Here is a 25,900-nt window from a genome sequence, read left to right as displayed (position 1 = left end):
TTTGCCGCGCAGCTCATGGAACAAATCCAAAAAGGCTCCTCCCAAATACCTCAAGCTCCAGTAACTTCGTCCCAAAATTCCACGTCGTATGGCTGTCGACTCCCTCCTATCGACACAGAGGTTTTCTCTGGCGATTATCTTCGCTGGCCAACTTTCCGGGACCTTTTCACGGCAATATACATAGACAATCCGAGTTTAACGCCCGTTGAAAAATTATTCCACTTAAATTTAAAAAAAAGTGACGAAGCTCATTCCATAGTTTCAAGATCCTCACTCACCAATGATGGCTTTCGCTCAGCCTGGAAAAACCTAACTGAGCGTTTCGAAAATAAGCGATTGCAGGTGAACAGTCACCTAAAAACACTTTTCAATGTGCAATCCATAGCACAGGAGTCGGGAGCAGCCTTAAAGGATCTTCAACGCACTTTTCAAGGTTGCTTAACTTTCTTAAAACTTTCCGGTGTTTATATTGAGAATTGGGATCCTATCCTGGTATATGTGTGCTCGACAAAACTACCAAAGCTCACTCTCTCATTATGGGAACAATCCATCCAAAATAAAGCCGAAAATCCTACGTGGAGGAGAAATGTTTACGTCAAAGGGGCGTTTACTTTCAGGAGGCAGTGTCGAGCGGCAGTTTTATTCAGATGTCTACATCTCGCGCACTCGCACTGCCCTCTCCATCTCTCCCCTAAGTCTCCGCTCCGCTCTGGAGCGCTTAAGTTAAGCTAGGCTTAATGAGTTCTTATTTCCAAGTGTACGAATAAACACCTATGCCGCGCGGGCAAATGCAAACTTTTAGTTCCAACTTGCATATTTTCGATAGCCATTTGTGTTATTTATATTGAAGAAAAAAATCCTATTTTCAAAATTTTGATGCAAGTCTGATTGATAAATGAGGCCGATTTATCGCGGATTTATTTTTAGTTATTCTTTGTTTTAAGTGAGCCAACGCAAGATTATAAGCACCGCAAATTCTTCAAAAGATGTCGATAAAACACATAAAAAAACAAGGAAGAACGCTATAGTCGAGTACCTCGACTATCAGATACCCGTTACTCAGGTAAAGGGACCAAAGGAAAATGGAGATATGCAAGCAGCAAATGCGCCACATACCGGCGGTAGACAGATTTAAGCGTTGTGGGCGTTAGAGTGGGCGTGGCAAACTTTTTTTTAGATCAATCGATAGGTATTGACAAGACCAATACATTTCAGTTAAAATTTTTTATCTAGCATGAAAATTGTGGGCGCCACAGACTTGGGCGGTTTGTGGGCGTTAGAGTGGGCGTGGCATATTCGCGTAACAAACTTGCGCTGCGCTCAAGCCTACGGAATCTAAATCTGAAATCCAGTTTCTCTATCTTTGATATTTTCCGAGATATCCGCGTTCATATTTACGATTTTTTTAAGTTTGTGGGCGGTTTGTGGGCGTTAAAGTGGGCGTGGCAGACTTTTTTTTAGGTCAATCGGTAGGTATTGATGAGAACAACACATTTCAGTTAAAATTTTTGTTCTAGCATCAAAACTGTAGGAGCCACAGTTTTGCGCGGTTTGTGGGCGTTAGAGTGGGCGTGGCACTCTACTGAAACAAACTTGCGCTGCGCAGGAATCTCAGGAATCTGCATGCCTAATCCCAGTATTGTAGCTCTTATAGTTTCCAAAATCTCAGCGTTCATACGGACAGACGGACAGACGGACAGACGGACATGGCTAGATCGACTCGGCTAGTGATCCTGATCAAGAATATATATACTTTATGGGGTCGGAAACGCTTCCTTCTGCCTGTTACATACTTTTCGACGAATCTAGTATACCCTTTTACTCTACGAGTAACGGGTATAAACACCACGAATTCTTTAGAAAAGGATAGCCCAATGTGTAATTAAATCTTAAATTATTAGCTTGACCGTATTAGCTAAAGAACGCTATATTCGATTATCTCGACTATCAGATACCCGTTACTTAGCTTTTAAAAAAGCAAAAAATCGGCGGCGGCGGCGGCGTGGCTCGGCGGCGTATATGTCTAATTGGCACCCCACATATGTACATATATGTACAGTGTACATACATACGTATATCGATATTTTGGCCAGTGCACATTGGGTCAAGGGCTCACAATAAATGTTCCTTCCAAACAAACAAAATTAAAGTCCGTAATTCTTTACATAAGTCCGACCACCCGATATAATTAAATCTTAAATTATTAGCTTGACCGTATTAGCTAAAGAACGCTATATTCGATTATCTCGACTATCAGATACCCGTTACTTAGCTTGTAAATTAAAAATTTATAAAGTTTAATGCAGCGTGGAGAGAAAAATGCAAAGAGCGAGTAGCCCCCCTCCCAGGATCATACCATTGTTTTCAGCAATTAAAGTTTTACATTAATTACATTACATTACATTAATTTGGTATTTTAAGAGGCTGGCTATAATACATATGTAATATATTGTTATACTTAAGGTTATATGAACCTAAAACGAGGGTGGAAAATAGAGTTGCCTGCGAGCAGCGAATCAGTTCTGACCGAGAGTGCAAATACGAACTTAATCCTTATATAGTATTAAGTTTATTAGGGAGAGAGAACCAGAGATACAAAAGGCAAAAAATTATTTATTTAATGTGTGCTGGCAGCGCTTTTCGCTCTAATTTTTCTGCATCCGCTTATGTTTCTGCAAGCTCCAAGATAGAGAGAGAGATACATCAAGTAGACTTAAAACATTTATATAAATGTAATATTGCTTAAGGAGTATTTAATTCTTAACGTTTGTAGGGAAGAGTGGGGTAAGGATAGTTAAGGGGCAAGGATAGTTTGTGACCCTAGCGGCTAAACGGCTTCTTTAAATTCCGAGCCGATACCGTAGAACACTAGAGGGCGACACAAATTTGAGCTTTAAACGCCATCAATTGAAGAAGTTATGAATTACTTTCCGTCAATGTCACACTTTATAAAAAATCTTTATTCAGTGCCAGATTTGATAAATATTTTTATTATGTTCGAGAAACTTTATTGGATATTGGTCGCTCGTGAGTTTTTTTTACGATTTTTTTTCTAAGTCGAAACTTTGTTCCGAACGCGTTCCTGTTTTTCATATTTGGGTCTTCATTCTTGTTGATATTGTGCAACAACTCAAACTCACACTCCCTGTGGGGCAAGAGTAGTTATACGTAATACTTAAAAATACGGATTTTGTTTAAGTAACTATATAAGAAAATATATCATAAAAAATGTAAGCAAACTGATTTTTGAAAAATTCTTTTTGCATTTACTATTCTTTTAGTTTGAAGAAACTTTTTGCATCAAAAAATTTAAGTTTTCAAGTCGGTGAAAAAATTTTAAAAGTAGACTTTTACACAAATTCGTCCTGTTCAATAAGTACTGAATGGGTTAAGAAAAGTATTGTATCATTCAAACGCCATTTAAATTACCTTTCCATTGATGCCAAAGTTTACAAGAAGTAAGTTCAAATTATGAGTATATTTATCTTATGTTTTGTCAAAATACTTATGCCGACCAGTGTATGCATATAGTTATCATGGTGACAGTAATGATTGCACTTGTTAACGAGAACTCGATTACCCAAGATGCAGGAATACTAAATCCTACGGTCCAAAACACGGACGGGGACGCCCAAAAAAAATTGACACCACTGAATTTTCAGGGGATAATTATATTCTGTAGAGTAAAGCCTAGTACTCAGATCGGCTAAGAGTTTCACTAGTCGAAAAATCTTATTCTTTCTAGTGTGACCGAAGTTTTCAATGTTTACCCGCCAAGCATGTGGCATGGTCTTACTGTCAAGCAGCTGGGCTTGTTGTCAAACGGAAAAAAATCAATTGGAGCAATTTAAAAAAGAAGAGTCTGCTGGTGCACCAAAAAATTAAAATAAAAAAATATATGAAATTTTCAACGAATGTTTTTATTTATGTAAATTAGAAGCTTAAGGCTTCCTTCTCGTCCCACGGATGCTTCGCCATCTTTCCCGCGCCATCTGTAGTCCAGCTCCGAGCTGGCCAATAATGGCTGGTGATGGCTCCTCCAGCTGTCCCTTAGCGGGCGACCTTATTTCCTCCTCCCTATAAGATCCGGCGCATCCTCTATCTCCGCTCTATCACCAGCTCCCAAGTAGCTGGTGAAGGTGGAGTCCTCAATGGAGAGCTCGTCGGAGATCGAGCGATGTCCCATGTTCCTTCCCACTGGGATTCTCTAGTGGATCTCCTCCAGCGCTTCAACTATTCTGCGGATTGGCCCCGTTGTGGTATTGCTTCCTGTCGGTCAAGTCCCAAAATAATGGGTAACAGCTTGAATAAGGCGTCCTTTTTCATCTGCACTGACCTCCTTTAGCCGTTTTGGGTGTTTTTCTTCCATTTTTAATTTTCAAATTCCCCACCGCTTCTGCTCGAACACCGCCAAAGATTAAATTTCTTATTCTTTGGGCCGCGGCTAACCGCTTCATCGAAAATTCACTCGCGAAATCTGGTATTTTTTCTGGTATTTCCATAGCTCATCTGAGTACCGCGCTGAAAAACAGACCCGACGAAAAGCTTTAGCCGCCTGTTTGCCTCTCGCTCACTCCTATGGTTAGCTCGCGGTTTTCGTCGATGTGAGTACTAGGCTTAAGAAAGAAAAAAATTAAATTAACATAAATGTGAGAAAGTTATAACCGCAAGTTTATATCATTAAAAAATATATATTGCATTTGAGATGGAAAGATTGGTGTCCAAGGACTCCAATAATATTTTAAAAAAATTTTATTTTTTTGTTTCTGCAGCGATGGTAAATGTATAACTATTTTTACACCAATACTGGGGCATGGATAGTTTAAAAAGTATTTTCACATTGTGCAACATTTCTCAAAGGCTGTGCAGTTGTTCAATAAAATAGTGGGTGTACAGCTTTGTTTGAAAGCGTTTCTTTTCGGCGTGCCATTCGGCTTGCAACTGTTTACATACACACATGCACAAATAGATACGTCATTTTTTGGATCAATCGAAAAGTATTGATTAAACCAATACATATCTGATAAATTTGTTATTCTAGCATTAAAGCTGTAGGCACCACCGTTCTGGGCGGGTTGCTAGCGGCGTTAGAGTAAACGTGGCACACTGCTGAAATAAACAGACATGCAGACATAAAGACAAACAGGCAGACAGACAGACGGATATGGCTAGATCGACTCGGCTATACATATTTTACTCTACAAGTAACGAGTATAAAAACAATAATTACAGTGATGTTCAGCTATTTAATGAGGAATAATCTATCACATTGGAGATCGCAACCTATGAATCATGAATATTGAATATTGTTGATTCATGCCGGTACATTTGATCAGGGAGTGTCAAGTAATGCAGTGCAGAGCAGGGATATATATATCAGTATATATGTACATTTATGTTTACTAATCGCTTTTAAAATAGGCTCACCCGCAGCCGTAAAGATGTTAAATAACTCAACCACCTGCGGTTGGTTGACTTTCCAGAAGATCTTGGTGTTTTGAAGAGTACCTAGGACCATGGGCGACAAATCATAAAGGCCCCATAAGGTGGCAGGCATTACGGCCCCACTACGAATGCGGATCAGTGGGGTGCGAATCTGCACTCCTGTGAGGGCAATCACATGTAGCTCCACTAAGTCCTGGGAGACCACCTCGTCCTTTCCGGTGACGGGATTTTTTAGAAGGCATTTGCCCACGATTTTGCTGGTTCCCAGCCTGTGAGCTGTAACAATGTCAGACCTGATACCTGCGAATAAACCGATCAAGGATTACCAGCCGGTACGCAAACCATTTACTCACTTGCGACATGCTCCTTCTCCACAGTGTATACCATATTGTGGTTTGGTTGCGGTCCGCCTTGGTAATAGATCTGAATGCTACTGCCCACGACGAGAGTGGAGTCGCGGGGATAGAGACGAATTGGTGCGAAAACCTGAACATTTAGCGGCTCACTTGCCACTTGCTCTGTACCCTTGCCGGAGTGAAAAACTATCTTCGTTTCGCCGACGTTGTTGCCCGTGATGGTATAACGAATCTCTCCTGGCCTTAGATTGCCTTGCTCAGCTAAGCGCACGCTTAATATGCGTTGGTCGAACACCACCTCGGATAGATCGTACACACTAAGTTTGCTGCGATCCACGACCAAGAAGTTTTCATTGGTGTCAAAGAGTCTGACGATCGCCTCGATCCGAGCTGTGCGTTCCAACCGGTCCATGCTAGTTACTTCAATGGCCCCGATTCCCACAACGGAGATGGACAGATGGCTAGTTTCCTTCGTCAAACAGCGGTCGGTTAGTTCAAGACGCACATGACCAAAACGCAACGGTTTAAGTACTAATAGTCGGGTCTCTTCATTGTATTCAATCTGAACAATGCCCGTCTCTGAGAGCTCCATCTGCAAGTAACCGCTGCCCTGCATAATGGGTATGCGCTCGCTGTGCCCCGAAGCCAGAAAGATGCTCACATGATCTTTTGGCAACAATATGCTGTTAACCGTGTGGAATCGTACCTCGTTTTCGATAAGAGGCGTGCCAACTATTCCCGTTTCAGGCTGCAAAAAATATTAAATGAAGAAGAAAGAGCATTAAATAAATAAAGTTAAAGTTTATAATTGAAAAAAAATTGGCAACTTTCCAATTTGTTGTAACATAAGTGGCTAGAGATATATGATTTAAAATTGTTATATATTATTATCGGCTTCACATATCGGTGTTCAATGAACACTGTTCATAGTATCTCAGCCACAAATGATAGGATTATAACTAATTATACCCGTTACTCGTAAAGTAAAGGGGTATACTAGATTCGTCAAAAAGTATGTAGCAGGTAGAATGAAGCGTTTCCGACCCTATAAAAAATACATATTCGTGATCAGGATCACTAATTGAGTCGATCTAGCCATGTCCGACTTTCTGTCCGTCCGTATTAATGCTGTGATCTCGGAAACTATAAAAGATAGAAATTCGGGATTTGGCACGAAGATTCGTGAGTTTTTGCGCAGCGAAAGTTTGAAGGATTATGATTAAATGATTGGAAAGCGAACATATGGATTTTCGGGTATAAAACCAAAATACGTCAAGTTTGGTTCCGCACCATCCGCCCGAGGTGGCAACCATAGGGAAAAATACTAGAAAATAAAGAAAATTCCAAACCGATCTGGCAAGGAAAAGGTCAAAAGGATGAGAGGGCCACACGGCGGTTTCCGGGCTCTCTCTGCTCTGGTACCTCGAGGCGAACGGTCGCGCACGCGGATAAGAAAAACAAAGGAACACGCGGGAAAGAAAACGCGGTCGGTAGGAAACAAGAGTAGTGAATCAGTGTAATCGGCGCAGTGAAACCCAAGAACAATTAAACACGACGAATAAAACTGAGTGAACTTATACGAAAGGAAACGACATGCCGGGTTGATATACATATTGTAAGACGGGTGAATGGCGCATGTGCGTTGATTATAGACAATTAAACGCTCACTCAGTGCCCGACGCGTACCCCACGACGCGTTTCGACGTTGGACTTAAAGCACGGTTATTGGCAAATACCCATGGCCAAGGATAGCCGTCAATTCACGGCCTTTACCGTTCCGGGCAGAGGAATATACCAGTGGAAGGTCATGCCCTTCGGACTTCACTCGGCCATCGCAACCTTCCAGCGCGCCTTGGATAGCGTGATTGGTGCGGACATGGAGCCGTTCGCCTTCGCCTATTTGGACGATATCATCGGCACGGAGGAACAACATTTGGCCAACCTGGGCGAAGTCTTCCGTAGGCTGCGGAGGGCGAACCTGAAGGTAAACCCAAAGAAGTGCGCGTTCTTCAGGCGGAGGATAGTTTACCTAGGCCATGTGATTAGCTCCGAAGGAGTCCAGACCGACCCGGTGAAAGTGACGGCCGTTACCAACCTTAAGTCCCCTACCTGTCTCGAGGAGCTCCGACAGTGGCTAGGCATGGCATCTTGGTATCGCCGGTTCGTCCCTAACCTCGCAAACGTGGTACAACCAATGACTGCCCTGTTAAAGAAAGGCCGGAAGTGGGCATGGGGTCCCGAGCAACAGAACACGCTAGAAGAGGTGAAAAGAAGGTTAACCACCGCCCCCGTGTTAGGATGTCCCGACTTCGACAAGACGTTTGTGTTGCAAACTGACGCTAGCGACGTGGGGCTAGGAGCAGTCTTGTCGCAAAATATCGAGGGCCAGGAGAGTCATCGCGTACGCCAGCTGTCGACTCACAGCCACGGAGGGCTATTACACGACAACGAAAAAAGAGTGTCTGGCCATCATATGGGCTATTAGGAAAATGCGGTGCTACTTGGAAGGGTATCGGTTCGAAGTGGTTACCGACCAACTAGGCCTCAAATGGTTGAACTCCATCGAAAGTCCCTCCGGTCGGGTAGCAAGATGAGCGCTGGAGTTGCAAATTGAACGTGGTGGCGGACGCGTTATCCCGGCAACCCTGTGAAGTCTTGCAACAGATGGCCGTAAATGTAAATGGATGGAAGATAAGATAAGAGAATACCCCGAGAAGTTCTCAGACTACATGATGGAAAATGGACAACTATACCGGAATTTGGGACACAGAGCTGATGACAAGGACTACTTCCCGTGAAAACTGTGCGTCCCTAGTTCAAATAGAGTCCGAGTCCTCCAAGAATGCCACGACGCGCTCACGGCTGGACATCTGGGCGTCCGAAAAACCGTTACTCGACTATCTTAGAGGTATTTCTGGCCCGGCATGTTTAGAGACGCGAAGCGCCACGTCCAGCGCTGCGAGTCGTGCCAGAAGTTTAAAATCGCCCAGACGAAAGCGGCAGGCAAAATGTTAACCCGCGTAACAAGCGAACCGTTTGACGTTTTATGCGCAGACTTTGTCGGCCCGCTAACCCGGTCGAAACACGGAAACACCATGCTCCTCGTATTTCATGACATCTTTTTCAAATGGGTGGAGTTGATCCCGTTACGGAAAGCTACCGCCGCCCAAGTTCAGAAGGCATTCCGGGAACGGATACTGGGCCGAGTCAGCATCCCTCGGAAGCTCGTCTGCGATAATGGTACTCAATTTACCAGCCGCGGCCGAAGGTTTCGCCGCCAAATTGGACCCCAAATATGACGGTCCCTACACCGTAATGAGGTTCATATCCCCTAACCTTGTTCTGTTGCGACGCCCAGGGGAAAGACGTTCACGCTCCGCTAACATCAGCCAGCTGAAACCCTATTACTCTGAGGACTTCGGGAATGCAGCCGCAGAAAAAGACGACGGGACTGCCCTGGGAGGCGACACGAGAGGCTAAGCGGGGTAGAGGTTCACAAGGTAATTTCTAAGTTGAATTGTACTCACACACAATGTTATTATCTAAGTATTCTAAGTCGAGGTTTTACTGCACCGATAGGTAGGGAGCTTAAACAATAAGGGTCTCGTATCTATAAGTTGAGTCTTCGCTTTCAGATGGAAGAAGTCATGGAGTTGTCGGATGGTTCCGACGATACCGAGGGTTTTCATCACGACCTTTCGGATCTCGACTAGTGGGTCGCGGAAGGGTACAGCGGAGGAGATTCCGAGGCATCGGAAGACGAAGAGTGAGAGATCGCAGAAGAACAGGTTACCAACGATGGCCAAGGTGAAGAAGACGTACACGACGGCGCTGAGTCTTCCGACGACCAGGAGTCTGGGGGTACGGGTAGGTCTCGGTTTGCGGGCGTGTGGAGTAGAGGTTTACGCCGATGGTTTCAGCAGCGGCGGCGGCGTAGAGTTCTAAATTACCCAGCGGCGGCGGCGTAGCCGTTAGAAAGAACCGGCGGCGGCGGCGGGTACGCCGCCGGTGAAATTGTCGGCGGCTGGCGGCGTAAGCATTTAATAAACTGATTTTTTTTTTCCTTTTATTAATAAGTGAGTCAAGCGAAATAACAAATTAAACTAAAAAACTCCCACACTTTACTTTTACGACTTGCGTTGCGCTGTAGTTCAATTGAATACATGTTCAATGCCTTATCCATCTGTTTGTTGGGATATTTAATTCTTATACATAATTCTTAATCCAATTATAACACTGAAAAACTTACTTCGTGAAATTAATTACGCACTCAGCTGTTAAACGTTTTAGAGATGGGACACATGTAAGGAGATGGGAGATGAGACATTTAATCGATAACTGAAAGCGATTATTGTCGAAAATTTTTTTAGGATATATTAATAATAACCTTTTTTATTTATAAAATGAATAAAAATTTGTATGACGCCGAACGCCGCCGCCGCGCCGGTTTTTACGTGACTCGGCGGCGGCGCGTCAAAAAAGCAAAAAATCGGCGGCGGCGGCGGCGTGGCGTGGCGGCGTATATGTCTAGTGTGGAGCCCTTAACCCGACGAGACACGACGACCCGCTCGACCTTCGACAACGTACAACGTCGAGGATGATTCCAGCAACGCGAGCGACCGCGACGAACGCGACGAGCCTCGAGATTACACGAGGGGTCGTCGTTCGCAGGGGCCACGGTATCACGCCCCGCAAGAAGACGACGAGCAGCCGTGGACTAGGCGAGATCCTCGAGGCGGTCCGAGTCCCACCAACGCCCTTCCATCGAGCACTCGAGCCATCGTACGGTCGAAGACCAAGTCAGCCGCTGGGAAGGACATGTCGCGATGATGCGCATCGAGGTCAAGTCGGTCGTGTTTAATACACCCTGGATACGCGCCGAAGGTCCTTACATAGACGAACCTCCATCACCACCACCGCCCCCCGCACTGGATTGGGATGCAACGTTCCGTCCCCATGCAGAGGTTCCGACATCCCCACATCGGCCATACGTAAGAGATATAAAATGAAGGATTATGATTTAGTAATTGAAAAGCGAACATATGGATTTTCGGGTATAAAACCAAAATACGTCAAGTTTTGTTCCGCACCATCCACCCGAGGTGGCAACCATAGGGAAAAATACTAGAAAATAAAGAAAATTCCAAACCGATCTGGCAAGGAAAAGGTCAAAAGGATGGGAGGGCCACACGGCGGTTTCCGGGCTCTCTCTGCTCTGGTATCTCGAGGCGAACGCACGCGGATAAGAAAAACAAAGGAACACGCGGGAAAGAAAACGCGGTCGGTAGGAAACAAGGTTAGTGAATCAGCGTAATCGGCGCAGTGAAACCCAAGAACAATTAAACACAACAAATAAAACGAAAGGAAACGACAAGCCGGGTTGATATACATATACAACCTTACAACCTAATAAGATCTGAATACCAAATAAGAACTCTTTCTTTCACAGAAACCCGCGACGGAGTAGGGGACGGTTGGTTTCGAAACCAACCCTTCAAAACCGTAGGTGTCACAGAAATCCGAGCGATTTCCTTTTTTCGGAAAAATTAACGAAAAATGACAAGGGCTGGTTACATACACTAAATATCGAATACTGAATAATTATCAAATTTTATTTGACTTATTTTGACCATTTTTCAATAAGTTTTAAATTTCATTTATGCTTATTTATGCAAAATTACAAAAAGAATACTTCTTTAAAGCGCATATTGTACAAAATAAAAGAAAAAATGAAATATTTGAAGTACCAGTCAGGCTGCAGTACTAGAGTCCTGAACAGCTGCTTGCGGCTGCTGAATTGGTTTATTTACATTTGGAAAATGTCAATAATTTTAAAAACAAACCGAAATGCCATCTGCACGAATTCTTGCTCTAGAGTACTTGCTAAGACAGGCTAGGATACAGAACATGGCGTCTTTGCTGCTGACCTATGTTTACCCCTACAAATTAGCAACGTTTATTATTTTAAATTAATTACCCGTTACTCGTAGAGTAAAAGGATATACTATATTCGTCGGAAAGTATGTAACAGGCAGAAGGAAGCGTTTCCGACCCCATAAAGTATATATATTCTTGATCAAGATCACTAGCCGAGTCGATCTAGCCATGTCCGTCTGTCCGTCTGTCTGTCCGTCCGGATGAACGCTGAGATCTCGGAAACTATAAGAGATAGGCTATTGAGATTTGGCACTCAGATTCCTGAGCTTCTTACGCAGAGCACGCAACCGCCCAAAACAGTGGCTCCTACAGTTTTGATTATATGATGGACGTTGATGCACTACGAGCAGTACAAACAAGTGGCCCAACGACACCAAGCACGTGCTTGTTACGCACGGGGCCCTTTTATCAATTTGGGCAAAAATGCGAGTTCGCGAGGAAGATACAAAAAACAAATAGAGACGGGACACAAATGAAAATAAAAGAAGCACCTAAGAAAGAAGCAAATGAGTTAAAATATTAGTTTTTAATACCGGGATAGAAGATGAAGTGCAAAGTAAATGATAAAGGGTATTATAATTATTACATAGAACGCGAAAGGGCTCGTGCAGACAAAAATTAGATGTACATCGTGGCAAATTTAGGGGATAATAATTTCGTGTAAGTCTAACAGGAACATTGAAAGTTAGGCGGTTTACAAGTTCTACAGAATCAATATCACCTCTTATAAGATTTTGCATAAAAATAGTACCAAGCATTGTTCTACGATTTGCAAGGGTAGGTAAATTAAGCAATAGTAATCTACTCTGATAGGAAGGTAGCCTTATGTTTTGATCCCAGTTCAAACTACGAAGGGCAAAAAGAAGAAATTTTTTTTGTACCGACTCAATACGGTCAATATGCACTTGATATTGTGGACTCCAAACCGAAGAACAATATTCCAAAATAGGACGGACAAGGGAGGTAAATAATAATTTGGTTGTATAAGGGTCATCAAATTCTTTCGACCAACGCTTTATAAACCCAAGAACACTCATGGCCTTGCTGACAGTGGACATTATGTGGCAGTCAAATTTAAGTTTTGGGTCCAGAAGAACGCCTAAGTCATTAACGGAATATATACGGTCGAGTGACGTATTTTGAAGAGAGTAAGTAACAAAAGTAGGAGTACCCCTATAAAAAGTCATAACGTTGCATTTAAGGCAGTTCAAATTTAAAAGGTTATACTCACACCATCCCTGAAAACAATCAATATCTGACTGTAAGTTGAAACCCGACGCTATATCGTTATATGATAAACAAAGCTTAACATCATCAGCATACATTAGTACACGAGAATGTTTTATGGTAGAGGGAAGATCGTTTATAAACAAAGTAAACAGCAAAGGACCCAAATGACTACCCTGAGGCACTGCAGATGTCACGTAGATCAATTTTGAAACAGCGTTCTTGAATATAACCCTCTAAGTCCTACCATTCAAATAACTTGCAATCCAAGCTAATAGATTACATGGAAACCCAAGCTGATTTAAATTGAATAATAGAAGAGAATGGTTGACAGAGTCAAAGGCCTTACTAAAAACTGTATATATAACGTCAGTCTGCATTTTTTTCTTAAGTCCATTAATTACAATAGATGACAATTCAAGAAGGTTTGTGGTGGTCGATCTTCGCTTAACAAAACCATGCTGATACGGTGATATTAGCGAGGAACATAAATGTTGCAAATGAGAAGTAATAATACGTTCAAATGCTTTAGGAATTGCCGACAATTTGGAAATACCTCTATAATTCTGGGCATCCGCCTTCGCACCCTTTTTGTGAAGTGGAATGATAAAAGAGTCCTTCCAGATAGTAGGAAAAACTGATGATGAAATAGACAAATTAAAAAGTTTAAGAATCGGTTTACATTTGGTTGACGCACAAAACTTAAGCACACACCCGGGGAGTCCATCTGGACCGGGAGAATAAGTTGGCGTTCTTGTTGATAAGTCTCTTAAGAGAGAACTTTCCGTAATTGCAGGAGTAAAAATACAATTTGCCCTATTTAAGGGATTAGGGTACGACCAAGCAGCCGAACTATAAGTAGTTTGGAAAAACTCGGCAAATAAATCAGCGATTTCAGAATCCGTCGATGCCTCCATTGAGTTAAAACGTACCGATGAAGACAATGCCGACGATTTACGCTTGGCATTAACAAAGTTATAAAACTGCTTCGGATCATTTGAAAATTCGAATTTACATCGACTTAAATACATAGAATAGCAATGACTATTGAGAACATTAAAGTCCGATCGAGCCACCACATATTTCGAAAAATCAGATGACTTACCCGATTTTTATACTTTTTATAGGTGTTTGTTTTAAGGTTTTTAAGTCTTTGAAGCGCATTGGTAAACCAAGGAGGCCTGTTTAGCTTTGAAGGAAGCCTATCAGGAACGCATTCATTAAAAAAAGTATTTAACACTATATAGAATAGTTCAGTGGCACTTTCAATATCCATACAATTGTACAAGTCTGTCCAATTATATTGAGAAATCATATCGTTAAGTTTTTTATATGATGCTAGGATAAAAATTTTAACTGAAATGTTTTGTTATCATCAATACCTATCGATTAACCCAACAAAAAGTTTGCCACGCCCACTTTAACGCCCACAAACCGCCCACAAACTTTAAAAAATCGTAAGTATGAACGTGGGTATCTCGGAAACTATCAAGGATAGAGAATTGGGATCTCAGATTTAGATTTCGTAGCCTTGTACGCCACTCTAACGCCCACAAACCGCCCAAGCCTGTGGCGCCCACAATTTTCATGCTAGATAAAAAAATTATTTTTATTTAATTATTAAATTTTACTGAAATAGTTTGGTCTTGTCAATACCTATCGATTGATCCAAAAAAGAATTTACCACGCCCACTTTAAAGCCCATAACGTTTAAATCTGTCTACCGCCGGTAGGTGGCGTATTTTTATCTCGCTTTGCTGCGTGCATATCTCCATTTCCCTTTGGTCCTTTTAGCTGGGTAACGGATATCTGATAGTCGAGGTACTCGACTATAGCGTTCTTCCTTGTTTTTTACTGCAATGCTAATTACCGTACTATAAAAAATTCGTTAACACAACATTTCGATAACTACTCCGAAATATGGTATTTTAAAGTTCGAGCAAATTGGTACCACTGTACAGTGGTTCTGCTTGTATGGAGCTGCTGCCATAATTACTTTTAGTTGTTATATTGTTACAAAATTTTCCCCAAAATTAAAAAAAAATATTATAAATATATGTATGTTATAAGAAATGGCCATATCGTACGTCTATATGATATAGCTGCTATAGGAACGATCGCCGCCGTGACGACACCTTTTTTTTCCACCACCAACTTTGAAGTCTCATTACTTTTTGAACAGCCCTCGTATCGAGGCAATTTTTTTTTTTATTTACTTTGAACCTTTTGTAATACAATAAACAAAAAAAAGTTTTCAATTATTTTTTGCGTTTTCAAATAAGAATTTTTTAAAAAGCGTCCAAAAAACGGGTTTTGAATGAGAAGACCCCCTTAAATAGAAAATTAGTATGCAAATTTTTTCTTATTTTTAGAGGTATGTTATCTAAACTCCCAGACTATAAGGTTGGTGTAGTTTTACATTTGCTGCCATAGGAAAAATCAACTATTTTGTTTATATTTCATAAATTTAAATATCTTCCCCCGTCTAATTCTTAAGCTATACACCTACTAAAATAATATCATATCAAAAAATCATAAATTAAACAATCATATTGTAAGCCAATTTTTTATATTGATATTTTCAAAGCTATTAACGAATTAATATAATTATAACAAAGATTTATAATGTTTCTTCAAGTAAGTTGAACACAGATTCAAGTAACGTTGATTTATCCTTCTTTCCATGTTTTCTTTGCCCAGTTATAAATGGGTCCGACCGTAAAATGAGTGTGTTCAATATGTCTGTGTTTGTTGCAATCCGTGACATTTTTCTGCTGTGATACAATCTACATTTTTTTAATTCCTTATTATTAGACTCGGCAGCTTCTTCCGAAAGCTCTCCGATTGACACGAGTGCATGCTCAATTACAGAAGATCCATGAACTAACACCTTATGGACTGTAGCTGGCAAATAGTACCATGGATACTCTTTTATCAATTCCTTAGCAGTATCGATGGCATATTCATTAAATTTGCCCAAATTTATTTTGTACCCCGAGGCGATAGCTTGGAGTATAGTGGCACAGCGATGGATAAGGTTTTCATTAAGCCCTGTAATTTCAGAAGCCAATTTTGGATTTGAAAAAAATTTTCTAGCCACATTTCCATCGTTCGACGATCCTCTGCCTCCGTCTCTGGGCTTGTCCACTATTATTCCCATTTTTTCCCGAAACGCCGCTTGAATTTTATGCTTTTGGTCTAAAACTTTTAATTTTTGCTCTGGGCCTCTAGCTTGCCACATTTTGATAACGGACTTATAGGAAAGATGCAGAAAGTATTCAAAGAAACGTATTTTTGCATGAAGTGGGGATAAACCGAATTCGAAATATTCTCTGTTCACGTCTTTCTTTAAACATTAATCCAAGTTATTCATTTCTTTTGGAATTGCTCCACATATATAACATTTTGTAGAGGATGACTCACTTAAAGCGTTGCACACTTTTCCGTCTACCATAGTAAGTTGTAAACTATGCTCAACAATTATCTTTTTATTATAAATCAAAAATTCTGTCGGCTTGAGTTGATGTATTTTCTCCTTAAAGTATTTTTCCTCTTCGATTGACAGTTCAGTTGTCTCCTTTTTGAACTGAAAACGAACTGGCCTGCAGTAACGTGTCGATTAAGGCCGCGGATTCTTCCAAATTATTATATGACTACTTTTTGAAATTAGTTGGAGAGGTACGTATGATGTGACAAATAGGCTCTTGTCCTCTGAATCGTAACTTGAAAAACTTTGATTGTACTCACTATGGCCCGTACTTCCGTCAAAACCCCACTTTCCAATTAACGTTAGGTTTTCAATAGATTCATCCGTGATTGATTTAACTACATCATCTTGAAGCTCCAATATGCTCGATGCTGTATTATCCAGTAAACTTTGCAAATCAATTTCAGCATGAGATTCATCTACTGATATGTTTTTAGGGTATCTCTTTTTTTTTGCATTTACTATGGTTTGGTAGCTTGGAAATAAGTCGAAGGATATTTTGCTATTAACGAAATTCCTTATAAGCAAATATTGACTTTTGGACATGGCGGTCTCCATTATTAGGGAAATTACTTCAGTGGGATCAGCTTGCATTGTCGGCTGTTGCTGATTTTCATTGCGCAAAGCAGAAACAGTGGACTCATCGATATCAATCAGCTGAGCTATACGACGACGCTTTGTTCTAGATGAAGACTCCGCAAAATCAACCTTTGGACGACCACGACTAGCACTTTCCGCTATATGAGATGAATTTTTGGTGGACTTTTGGAGGACAATTGACTCCATTACATTTAGCCAATCATATTGATATTGTAAAAGTAACGATTTTTTCCGATCATACCGAGTCCAAAAAGCAGCAATTCTTTTGCATATGTTGCCAATCGATTTAAAAAGTTCGTTGAGCTCGAAATTGTAGCCGTTATTCTCAATATTATTTTGAACATCCTCGATAATTTCCCGTAATTTCGCAGCGTTGCTACCACCTTTGGTGCACCATAAATTTAAAATATATTGTCGTGAAAATACACAATGATACGAATCTCCTTTGGGAATGCAAACAAAAATTATAAAAGAAAAACGGAAAAATAATTAGAATAATTTTAAGTAAAAGAAATAAACTGACAAATAGAAGCTGTAAACAATCACAAAAGACGAACACAAAGACACACCAAAAACAGAGACACAAAAGACGACACAGGGGCTCCGCTGCAGCGCGCTGGCAAAATTTGACCTTGAAAAAATAAGAAGTCGTGTTAGCATATTAACGATTACAACTACATTCGCAACATTTCGCACCTAACTTTAACGATTTTAAAATCTTTAAACTCTGATAAATATAAAAAAAAAATCCTTGTTTGGAATCGTGTGGGATCACAACTAAAACTTTAGGTAAACAAATTTGAGACGCACAAAACAGGTACAAACAAAGAGGTTTCACATATCAAGTTAGACTTTATTAATTTCATATCAAGTTAGTATAAATTAATTTCATGAAGTAAAATAAATACCTTGAGCTTCAAAATCCATTTTGAATAATATAAACTTATCAACTTGAATAGTTACCAGTCCGATTTGAAGTGCGCTTTTGCTTTGAAATATTTCATCACAGCTCCGATTCGCTGTTGAAATGAACACGTGTTCATGCTTTTGATTCTATTTTTAGAATGTACCGTTGGGTTTCCAGCGAAAACAAGTTTGCAAATTGGAAGATTGGACATTTTAGAGACAAACTGTGTAAATTTAATTTAAATATTTTCAAATCGGATTTTTGGCCTCTGACGGAATCACTGTGCACTGTCAGGCTGGACGGTTTGCAGACGGTTTTTTATACCCTTGCAGAGGGTATTATGATTTCAGTCAGAAGTTTGCAACGCAGTGAAGGAGACGTTTCCGACCCCATAAAATGTATATTCTTGATCAGGATCACTAGCCGGGTCGATCTAGCCATGTCCGTCTGTCCGTCCGAATGAACGCTGAGATCTCGGAAACTACAAAAGCTAGAAAATTGGGACTTAGCATGTAGATTCCTGAGCTTCTTGCGCAACGTAACTTTGTTTCGTCAGTGTGCCACGCCCAGTTTTAATGCTAAAATAAAATTTTTTACTGAACTGTATTTTTCTCATCAATACCTATCGACTGACCTAAAAAAAGTTTGCCACGCCCACAATCTTCAAAAAGTAGTAACTATGAACGCTGATATCTCGGAAACTATCAACGATAGGGAATTGGAATCTCAGTGTTCCACGCCCACTCTAATGCCAACAATCCGCCAAAAACTGTGGCTCCTACAGTTTTAATGCTAGAATACAATTTTTACCTGAACTGTATTTTTCTCATCAATACCTATCGACTGACCTAAATAAAGTTTGCCACGCCCACTTTAACGCCCACAAACTTCAAAAAGTCGTAAATATGAACGCTGATATCTCGGAAACTATCAAAGATGGAGAATTGGGATTTCAGATTTAGATTCCGTAGCCTTGTACACAGCGCAAGTTTGTTACGCGAATATGCTATGCCCACTCTAACGCCCACAAGCCGCCTAAACCTGTGGCGCCCACAATTTTCATGCTAGAAAAAATTTTAACTGAAATGTATAAGTCTCATCAATACCTATTGATGGACCCAAAAAAAAGTTTGCCACGCCCACTCTACGCCCATATTGCTTAAATCTGTCTACCGCCCACATAACCATATATGGAGATCGCGGGTAGGTGGCACATTTCAATCTCGCTTTGCTGCTGGCATATCTCCATTTCCCTTTAGCTGAGTAACGGGTATCTTATAGTCGAGGTACTCGACTATAGCGTTCCTTCTTGCTTATGTTTGATTTTGGCGTTTCGTTTGATACCGATTAACGATTTAACAAAACTAACATCATCAGAAAAATTAAAAATTAACTCGTCAACATTTTCGAGCATACTTTTTTAACAACTTTTAACTTGGATTATCACAACAAGAGTGTATCGATGAAATTAAATCTTTGTACGGCGTTGAAGTACCATCCTATAGCACTGTAAAAAAAACTTGTTTAATGAATTCAATCGTGGCCGACTGTCGCTCGAAGAGTCGTTGTGCCAGAGAACATTGATGCAGTCCGTGAACTGATAATGCAAAATCGTCATGTGACATACAGTGAGATAGAGGCATCCTTGGGAATTTCTTCCACCATCATACATTCGATATTGCATGAACACCTGGATGTAAAAAAGATTTTCCCCCACTCTAACGCCTGCAAGCCGCTTAAACCTGTGCCGGCCACAATTTCATGCTAGAAACAAAATTTTAACTTAAATATATTTTTCTCGTCAATACCTTTCGATTGACCCAAAAAAACTTTACCAAGAAAGTTTGTACTTTTTATACCCCTTACTCGTAGAGTTAAAGGGTATACTAGATTCGTCGGAAAGTATGTAACAGGCAGAAGGAAGCGTTTCCGACCCCATAAAGTATATATGTTCTTGATCATGATCACTAGCCGAGTCGATCTAGCCATGTCTGTCTGGGTGAACGCTGAGATCTCGGAAACTATAAGAGCTACAATACTGGGATTAGGCATGCAGATTCCTGAGATTCCAGCGCAGCGTAAGTTTGTTTCAGCAGAGTGTCACGCCCATTCTAACGCACACAAACCGCACAAAACTGTGGCTCCTACAGTTTTGATGCTAGAATAAACTTTTGACTGAAATGTATTGTTCTCATCAATACCTATTGATTGATCAAAAATAAATTTGCCACGCCCACTTTAACGCCCACAAACTTCAAAAAATCGTTAATATGAACCCGGATATCTCGGAAACTATCAAAGATAGAGAATTGTGATCTCAGATTTAGATTCCGTAGCCTTGTACGCAGCGCAAGTGTGTTACGCGAATATGCCACGCCCAATCCAAAAAAAAATTGACACGCCCTAACGCTTAAATCCGTCTACCGCCGTCTCGCTTTGCTGTTGCATATCTCCATTTCCCTTTAGTCCCTTTAGCTGAGTAGCGGGTATCTGATAGTCGAGGTACTCGACTATAGCGTTCTTCCTTGTTTTGTTAACGGTTTTGTGAAATCTTGCTACATGTGATATACCGTTTTTGCTTGTGGTTACCCGTACTTGGACACCTTCTGAATTTAGCCAATTATAATAAGTATAAGTACTTAGCCTCACCGTGTATCGTGTAGTACATTCTCGTAGACGGCTACTGTCGAAATTTCAGCCGAATCGGACTTTTAGTTTTGTTTTGACCCGAAAACGGCTACTACGGAGGATAACGGAACTGTTGATTTCCTAAAAAAAAAAAATTTCTTTTATATTTCGTATATCTGGGGTAGTTTTGAAAGATAGATCTGTATTTTTATGTTCTGTTTTCGCTATGTTACAAATTTCACATTCGTTTATTTTATTTTGTAGTAATTTCTGGTAATCTGGAAAATAGTATTCTTCTTTAAACCAATTTTCAATTCCTGGGTGTAATAAATCTTTATGTTTTTTTAATATCATTTCCTTAAACTCTGCTTATGTGAAAATGTCTTTTAGTTTTGTGGTGCATCTTACTATTTTTGCAGATGATTTGGGTTTATTATTTCCAAGTAAGCTTGTTTGAATATAAAAAAATCTGAAACGTTATGAAAATAAACTGTGCTCCTTTTTGTGCATAAATATGCTTTAATTATATCTTTTGCGAAAGTATCTGTCCTTTCTTTAATTTTAAGGTTTTTAAAATAGTGTGTTACATTCCTAATGGCTTCGTTTTCTTTTACTACTTCGATTTGTCGAGAGAAATAGTTAATAGGTCTTTCTGTTATTGAAATATAATTTTGGTTATCTTCTTGTGCACTCCGTACTGTTGCATCTACACCATGTTCATCTACCATGTTTTCTTCGGAAATATATCCAAACATATTTTCTTCTATTTTGACCCTTGATAGCGCGTCAGCTACATTATTTTCTTTCATTGGTAAATATTTCATTTGATAATCAATTTAATTCAATTTTATTTTTCATCTCTGTAATTTTATATTTGGTTCTTGTATGTTATTCAACCAGACTAAAGGTTTGTGGTCACTTAAAATTTTGAAATATCTACCAAACAGGTATGATCTAAAATATTTTGTATCCCATACGATGGCTAATAATTCTTTATCTATTTTGGCATAGATTATTTCATGTTCATTCAGAGTTCTGCTAGCATAACAAATTAGTTTATGATTTTTGTGAAGAGACTGCACCTATAGTCATGTTGCTAGCATCTGTTGTTAAAGAGAATGGCTTATCAAAATCAGGATAAATTAATATAGGGTCTGAAGTAATTAAAACCTTCCTTTTTTCGAATACTTTTACGTACGGTTTCCCTTTAATATTTATTGTGGCACCTTCTTTTAATTTCATAGTCATGGGCTTGGATGCATTTGCAAAGTTCGGAATAAAATTTCTATAAAATCCACATAAACCTAACAATGATTTTATTTCTTTTGGTGATTTTGGTATGGGGAAATTTATAAAGGCACTAATTTTCTTTGGGTTTTGTTTTATTCTTATTGTGGTGACTACATGACCTAGAAATTCTGTTTCTTTTTTCATAAATTCGCATTTGTCTAGTTGTAATTTTAAAGTCTAATATTTCATCCATTCCTGGCATCGGAAATTTATCGTTAATTTGTATTTCTTTTAAATTTCTATAGTCCATTACTACTCGGAATTTTTTGTTCGGTTTTCGAGGGAACCATCCAAATGGGTGAAAAGTAAGGTTTACGAACTATTCCCTGTTCAATCATTTCATTTCTTTGGCTCTTGAGGGTATGACATTTCTTATAAATTGGTCCTCAAGTTTAGTTTGAAAGGAATGTTTAAAAGTACTTGTGAAGCTTAAATTTTCTCCTTCTTTGTAGTGAATGTCATTGTATTCGAATTAAACTTTTTTCAAACTTTCTTCTTCTTTATTTCAATGCTTTAGCGCAAATTCATTACATTCTCTGAACTCATTATTGATAGCGAAATTAAATTATTGATTCTCAGATGAGGGTGGATTAAGGCAATTAATTACGGTCTTATCCTTGTTAATCTTTCCCTTGGGTGATGTGGGATTAATGCTTTTTACTGCGGTCTTATCCTTTTTATCCCCATCATACATGATATTAAGTTTATTCTTTCCTAACTCAAGTTTATTTTAGCTTTGCATCCATTTAAATAATCTAGGAAGAGATTAAAATATCATATATATCTAAAAATGTATGCAAATAAATTGTTTGATCTATTGGACAAACTTTACTTGGTTCTATTATTACACTTTTAATTAGTTCCAAAGATTCTCATATTGTATAAACTTTTTGTTTTACGATTTTAATTTTAAAATTTCCAAAGTTGTCGTTTATTATATTAATGGATGACCCTGTGTCTACCAAAGCTTTAAGAAGTTTTCCCTTTATCATTACTCTGACGTATGGGAAACAACTGGATCCAAAACTGTTTGCAGCGTTTGCGTCCATTCTATTCTGAGTGCTGTCGCTATCTCTCTGACTTTTTACCGGTGCAATCGGAGAATTGTCGGAAATTGACATTTGGTAATTTAATGAGTTTTGAGCCCTACCTTGGGTTAACGAGTTTTTGAATTAATGGTAATTTTCCTGATTTTTGGGGGAATTACGATTTTGATTTGTCGAACTCTGAGCACTTGCTGAGTTGTTTGTATTTGAATTAGAATTATTATTATTATTATTATTATTATTATTGGGTACTAGTGAGAACTATTTTTCTGATAATGATAATTCTGATGGTTATTTCCTGAATTTCTGCGAATATTATAACGTACAGGTCTATAGCTTTCAAATGGATCAGACTCCCAATAACCTAGTGTTATTGCAGTTTCTTTCAGGTTACTGATCGTGGAAACATCCCTTTTCGATAATGCATTAAATAACCTATCGGGAAGTTTTCTTTCGATGCAATTCCTGATTGTTTTATTTACTGGAGAAGTGTAATTAGTTTTATCTGTTGGGTCTTTTTATAATTCTAGCTTATTTAACATGTTTGCAGATCTCTTCTTTAAGTCTCCTACAAACTTACTGATATATGGTATATGTTTTCCACGAGGTCTTCGTATGGTCGAAGTCGATGGTATAATTGTAGGAGACATTCGACTCGCTCAATATATCCGCCTAGTTCAGCGGGGTTGCCATCAAAGTATGGCAGTTCCTTTATCTGACCGATTAATTGATTAAGATGGGTTTCAGATAATTGAGGTGGGTTTGCCATTTTTTCTTATCTTTTTTTCTTTTTCAATATGTCACTTTAATAGTTTAAAACTGGTGGTTGACCGATTTGGATTTAAAATAGTTTGTTTCGATGTTTCACTTTCGTGGTTTATCGACCGAATTGGTTTTTATATATATTTACACATAGGTTCTGTGCGGACTTCAAGTTTTTGTACGTTAAACGTTTTTGTTAGCTAGTCAGGATATACTAGTTGTGTAGTACTATCCTTAGGACCAGTACCGAACCGATTATAACTTTTTATTTTGAACTCCTACCGACTGCCCTAACTACACTTTTGCACCGTTATTTAGTATAAAAAAAATAATTTACTTATCTTGGGGGTTTTTAGATTCATGGAAATTTTCTATTGGCTTGCCATAGTATGACAGTAAATTTTCATTGGCTTGCTTACATTTACATGTGGGTTCTTATTTCTTAGAGGATGTCTCGATGGTAAGTGCATACTGTATGTATGTATTTGTGGGCGTGTGGACATGTACATAAAGGTATTTGGTGCTATGGATTGGTGCTTAAAGATTGTTTGTTTGGCAAACTTACATTAATATAAATGTTTATAGACTAATATTAGGTTTTGCTCTCTGTTTCCTGGCGCAGGCTGAAACAAAAGCGGGTCAAAAAAATGAGAATGAAAAGCGCTACCAACGCTTAGAGAGAGTAGAGTGCGCGGCTAAATTATTCTATTGAATAAACAACTTAAACAAGTTGTCCTTCATGTCTCCCCCTTTCTGTCTCCATTAAACTCTACTTCAATTTTAATTACCCATTTTCGATTACACTGGTCGGCATGAGTATTTTGACAAAACAAAAGTTAAATATACTCATAACTTACTTCTTGTAAACTTTGGCATCAATGGAAAGGTAATTTAAAGGCCGTTTGAATGATTTAATACTTTTCTTAACCCATTCAGTACTTATTGAAAAGGACGAATTTGTGTAAAGTCTACTTTTTAAACTTTTTTCCTCGTCTTGAAAACCTAAATTTTGCAAAAAGTTTCTTCAAACAAAAATATTAGTATCTAAGAAAAGAATTTTTCAAAAACTAGTTTGCTTACATTTTTTATGTTCTCTCTTGTTTTTTATTTTGATTACCAAACTTTCTCTTGGTTTTAATTTCTACCCGTTACTCGTAGAGTATTCGTCGGAAAGTATCAAACAGGCAGAAGGAAGCGTTTTCAGCCCTATAAATTAAATTCGTCCACGTAGGGACGAAGTACACCAGGAGAGTGGGCAAAGGCGACTACTATATACTGCAGCGGCAAAAAAAATAGTACCATTGTGTACGCAATTCTTTTTTGTGATGATCGGACATGACAAGAAAATTAAGTGCCCCAACTGGATTTCGGTTGGGGCTCATAAGCTGGGGTTTATAAGATTTCCCCAAATAATGCACAAAAAAATGTCACTCTCTTCGTTGAAAACTGTTGGAGTTATTTGAGTTTCCTATCAAAATTTCTCGATCTATATTAGGTCCTGGAAGTCTTTTGGATTCGAATTGTACAAAATTCTTTTTTAGTGCACCCCTTCCCTATTACACGGTTCAAGCCCAATTTTTTTCTATTATTTTATCTCTAACGGTTTGGGTTTGGGGACCATGACGGAAATTACAAAGATTACACATTTTGACGATAAATTAATATATTTGTACATAATTATTTTATTTTCTGTTTGTAAGGGAAAGTAAGTTTACATATCTAGTAACTAAAATAAGTGGTTACGACCACAATTCGTTACATCCTTACATTTATCAAAAAAGTAACAAAGTTATGAGGCAACAAAATAGCACCATTAAAAAAAGGCTTAAAACACTTCAAAATACTGCGACTTGAACAATTTTTTGATTGAAATATTTGATTTTATATATCTTAATGTAAAGAATTGTTGCTCTGAAGCTTGAGCTGCAACAACAACAATGACCGGCTTTGACGTCACTAGACTTCAGAATCTTTCCCTGGTGATATTGTTGTGTGACTATCAAAATGGCTAAGAGGCAGTTTTTTTTTTCTTTGGACTTTCATTAAAAACATTGTATTTTAACATTTGGACGACTCTTCATCTAATTTGTGTAATAGGCAATAAATGTTCTCCGGCAATAGTTATACCCGTTACTCGTAGAGTAAAAGGGTATACTAGATTCGTCGGAAAGTATGTAACAGGCAGAAGGAAGCGTTTCCGACCCCATAAAGTATA

At 39.2% G+C, this 25,900-nt stretch overlaps 1 protein-coding gene and 1 long non-coding RNA gene across 8 annotated transcripts in view; both read right to left on the bottom strand.

Moving 5' to 3' along the window:
- Positions 1-25,900, bottom strand: part of LOC119562453 (nuclear pore membrane glycoprotein 210) — a 586,123-nt gene that overhangs the window by 463,056 nt on the left and 97,167 nt on the right. For 5 of the 7 annotated variants that reach the window (XR_005221847.1, XR_005221848.1, XM_037875640.1 and 2 more), the window contains exons 4-5: positions 5,799-6,549; positions 5,428-5,745 (exon numbers count right to left, since the gene is read on the bottom strand). Coding sequence is in view for 5 of the 7 variants with exons in the window: in XM_037875640.1 (XP_037731568.1) it covers positions 5,428-5,745; positions 5,799-6,549 (1,069 nt within the window). In the remaining 2 variants the exon portion in view is untranslated. Of the gene's footprint in view, positions 1-4,560; positions 4,617-5,427; positions 5,746-5,798; positions 6,550-25,900 lie in introns of those variants that run through there. The other 2 variants (XM_037875645.1, XM_037875642.1) reach the window with 2 other exon arrangements.
- On the bottom strand, positions 9,854-10,081 carry LOC119562457. The gene is made up of 2 exons (XR_005221851.1): positions 10,051-10,081; positions 9,854-9,984 (listed from the first exon to the last, which is right to left on the bottom strand). It is a non-coding gene; the product is annotated as an uncharacterized LOC119562457 (long non-coding RNA).

Source organism: Drosophila subpulchrella, unplaced genomic scaffold, assembly GCF_014743375.2.
Source record: "Drosophila subpulchrella strain 33 F10 #4 breed RU33 unplaced genomic scaffold, RU_Dsub_v1.1 Primary Assembly Seq48, whole genome shotgun sequence".
Classification (NCBI taxonomy): Eukaryota; Metazoa; Arthropoda; class Insecta; order Diptera; family Drosophilidae; genus Drosophila; species Drosophila subpulchrella.
The sequence above is the reverse complement of the archived record's forward strand: the minus strand, read 5'-3'. Positions and strand labels throughout refer to the sequence as shown.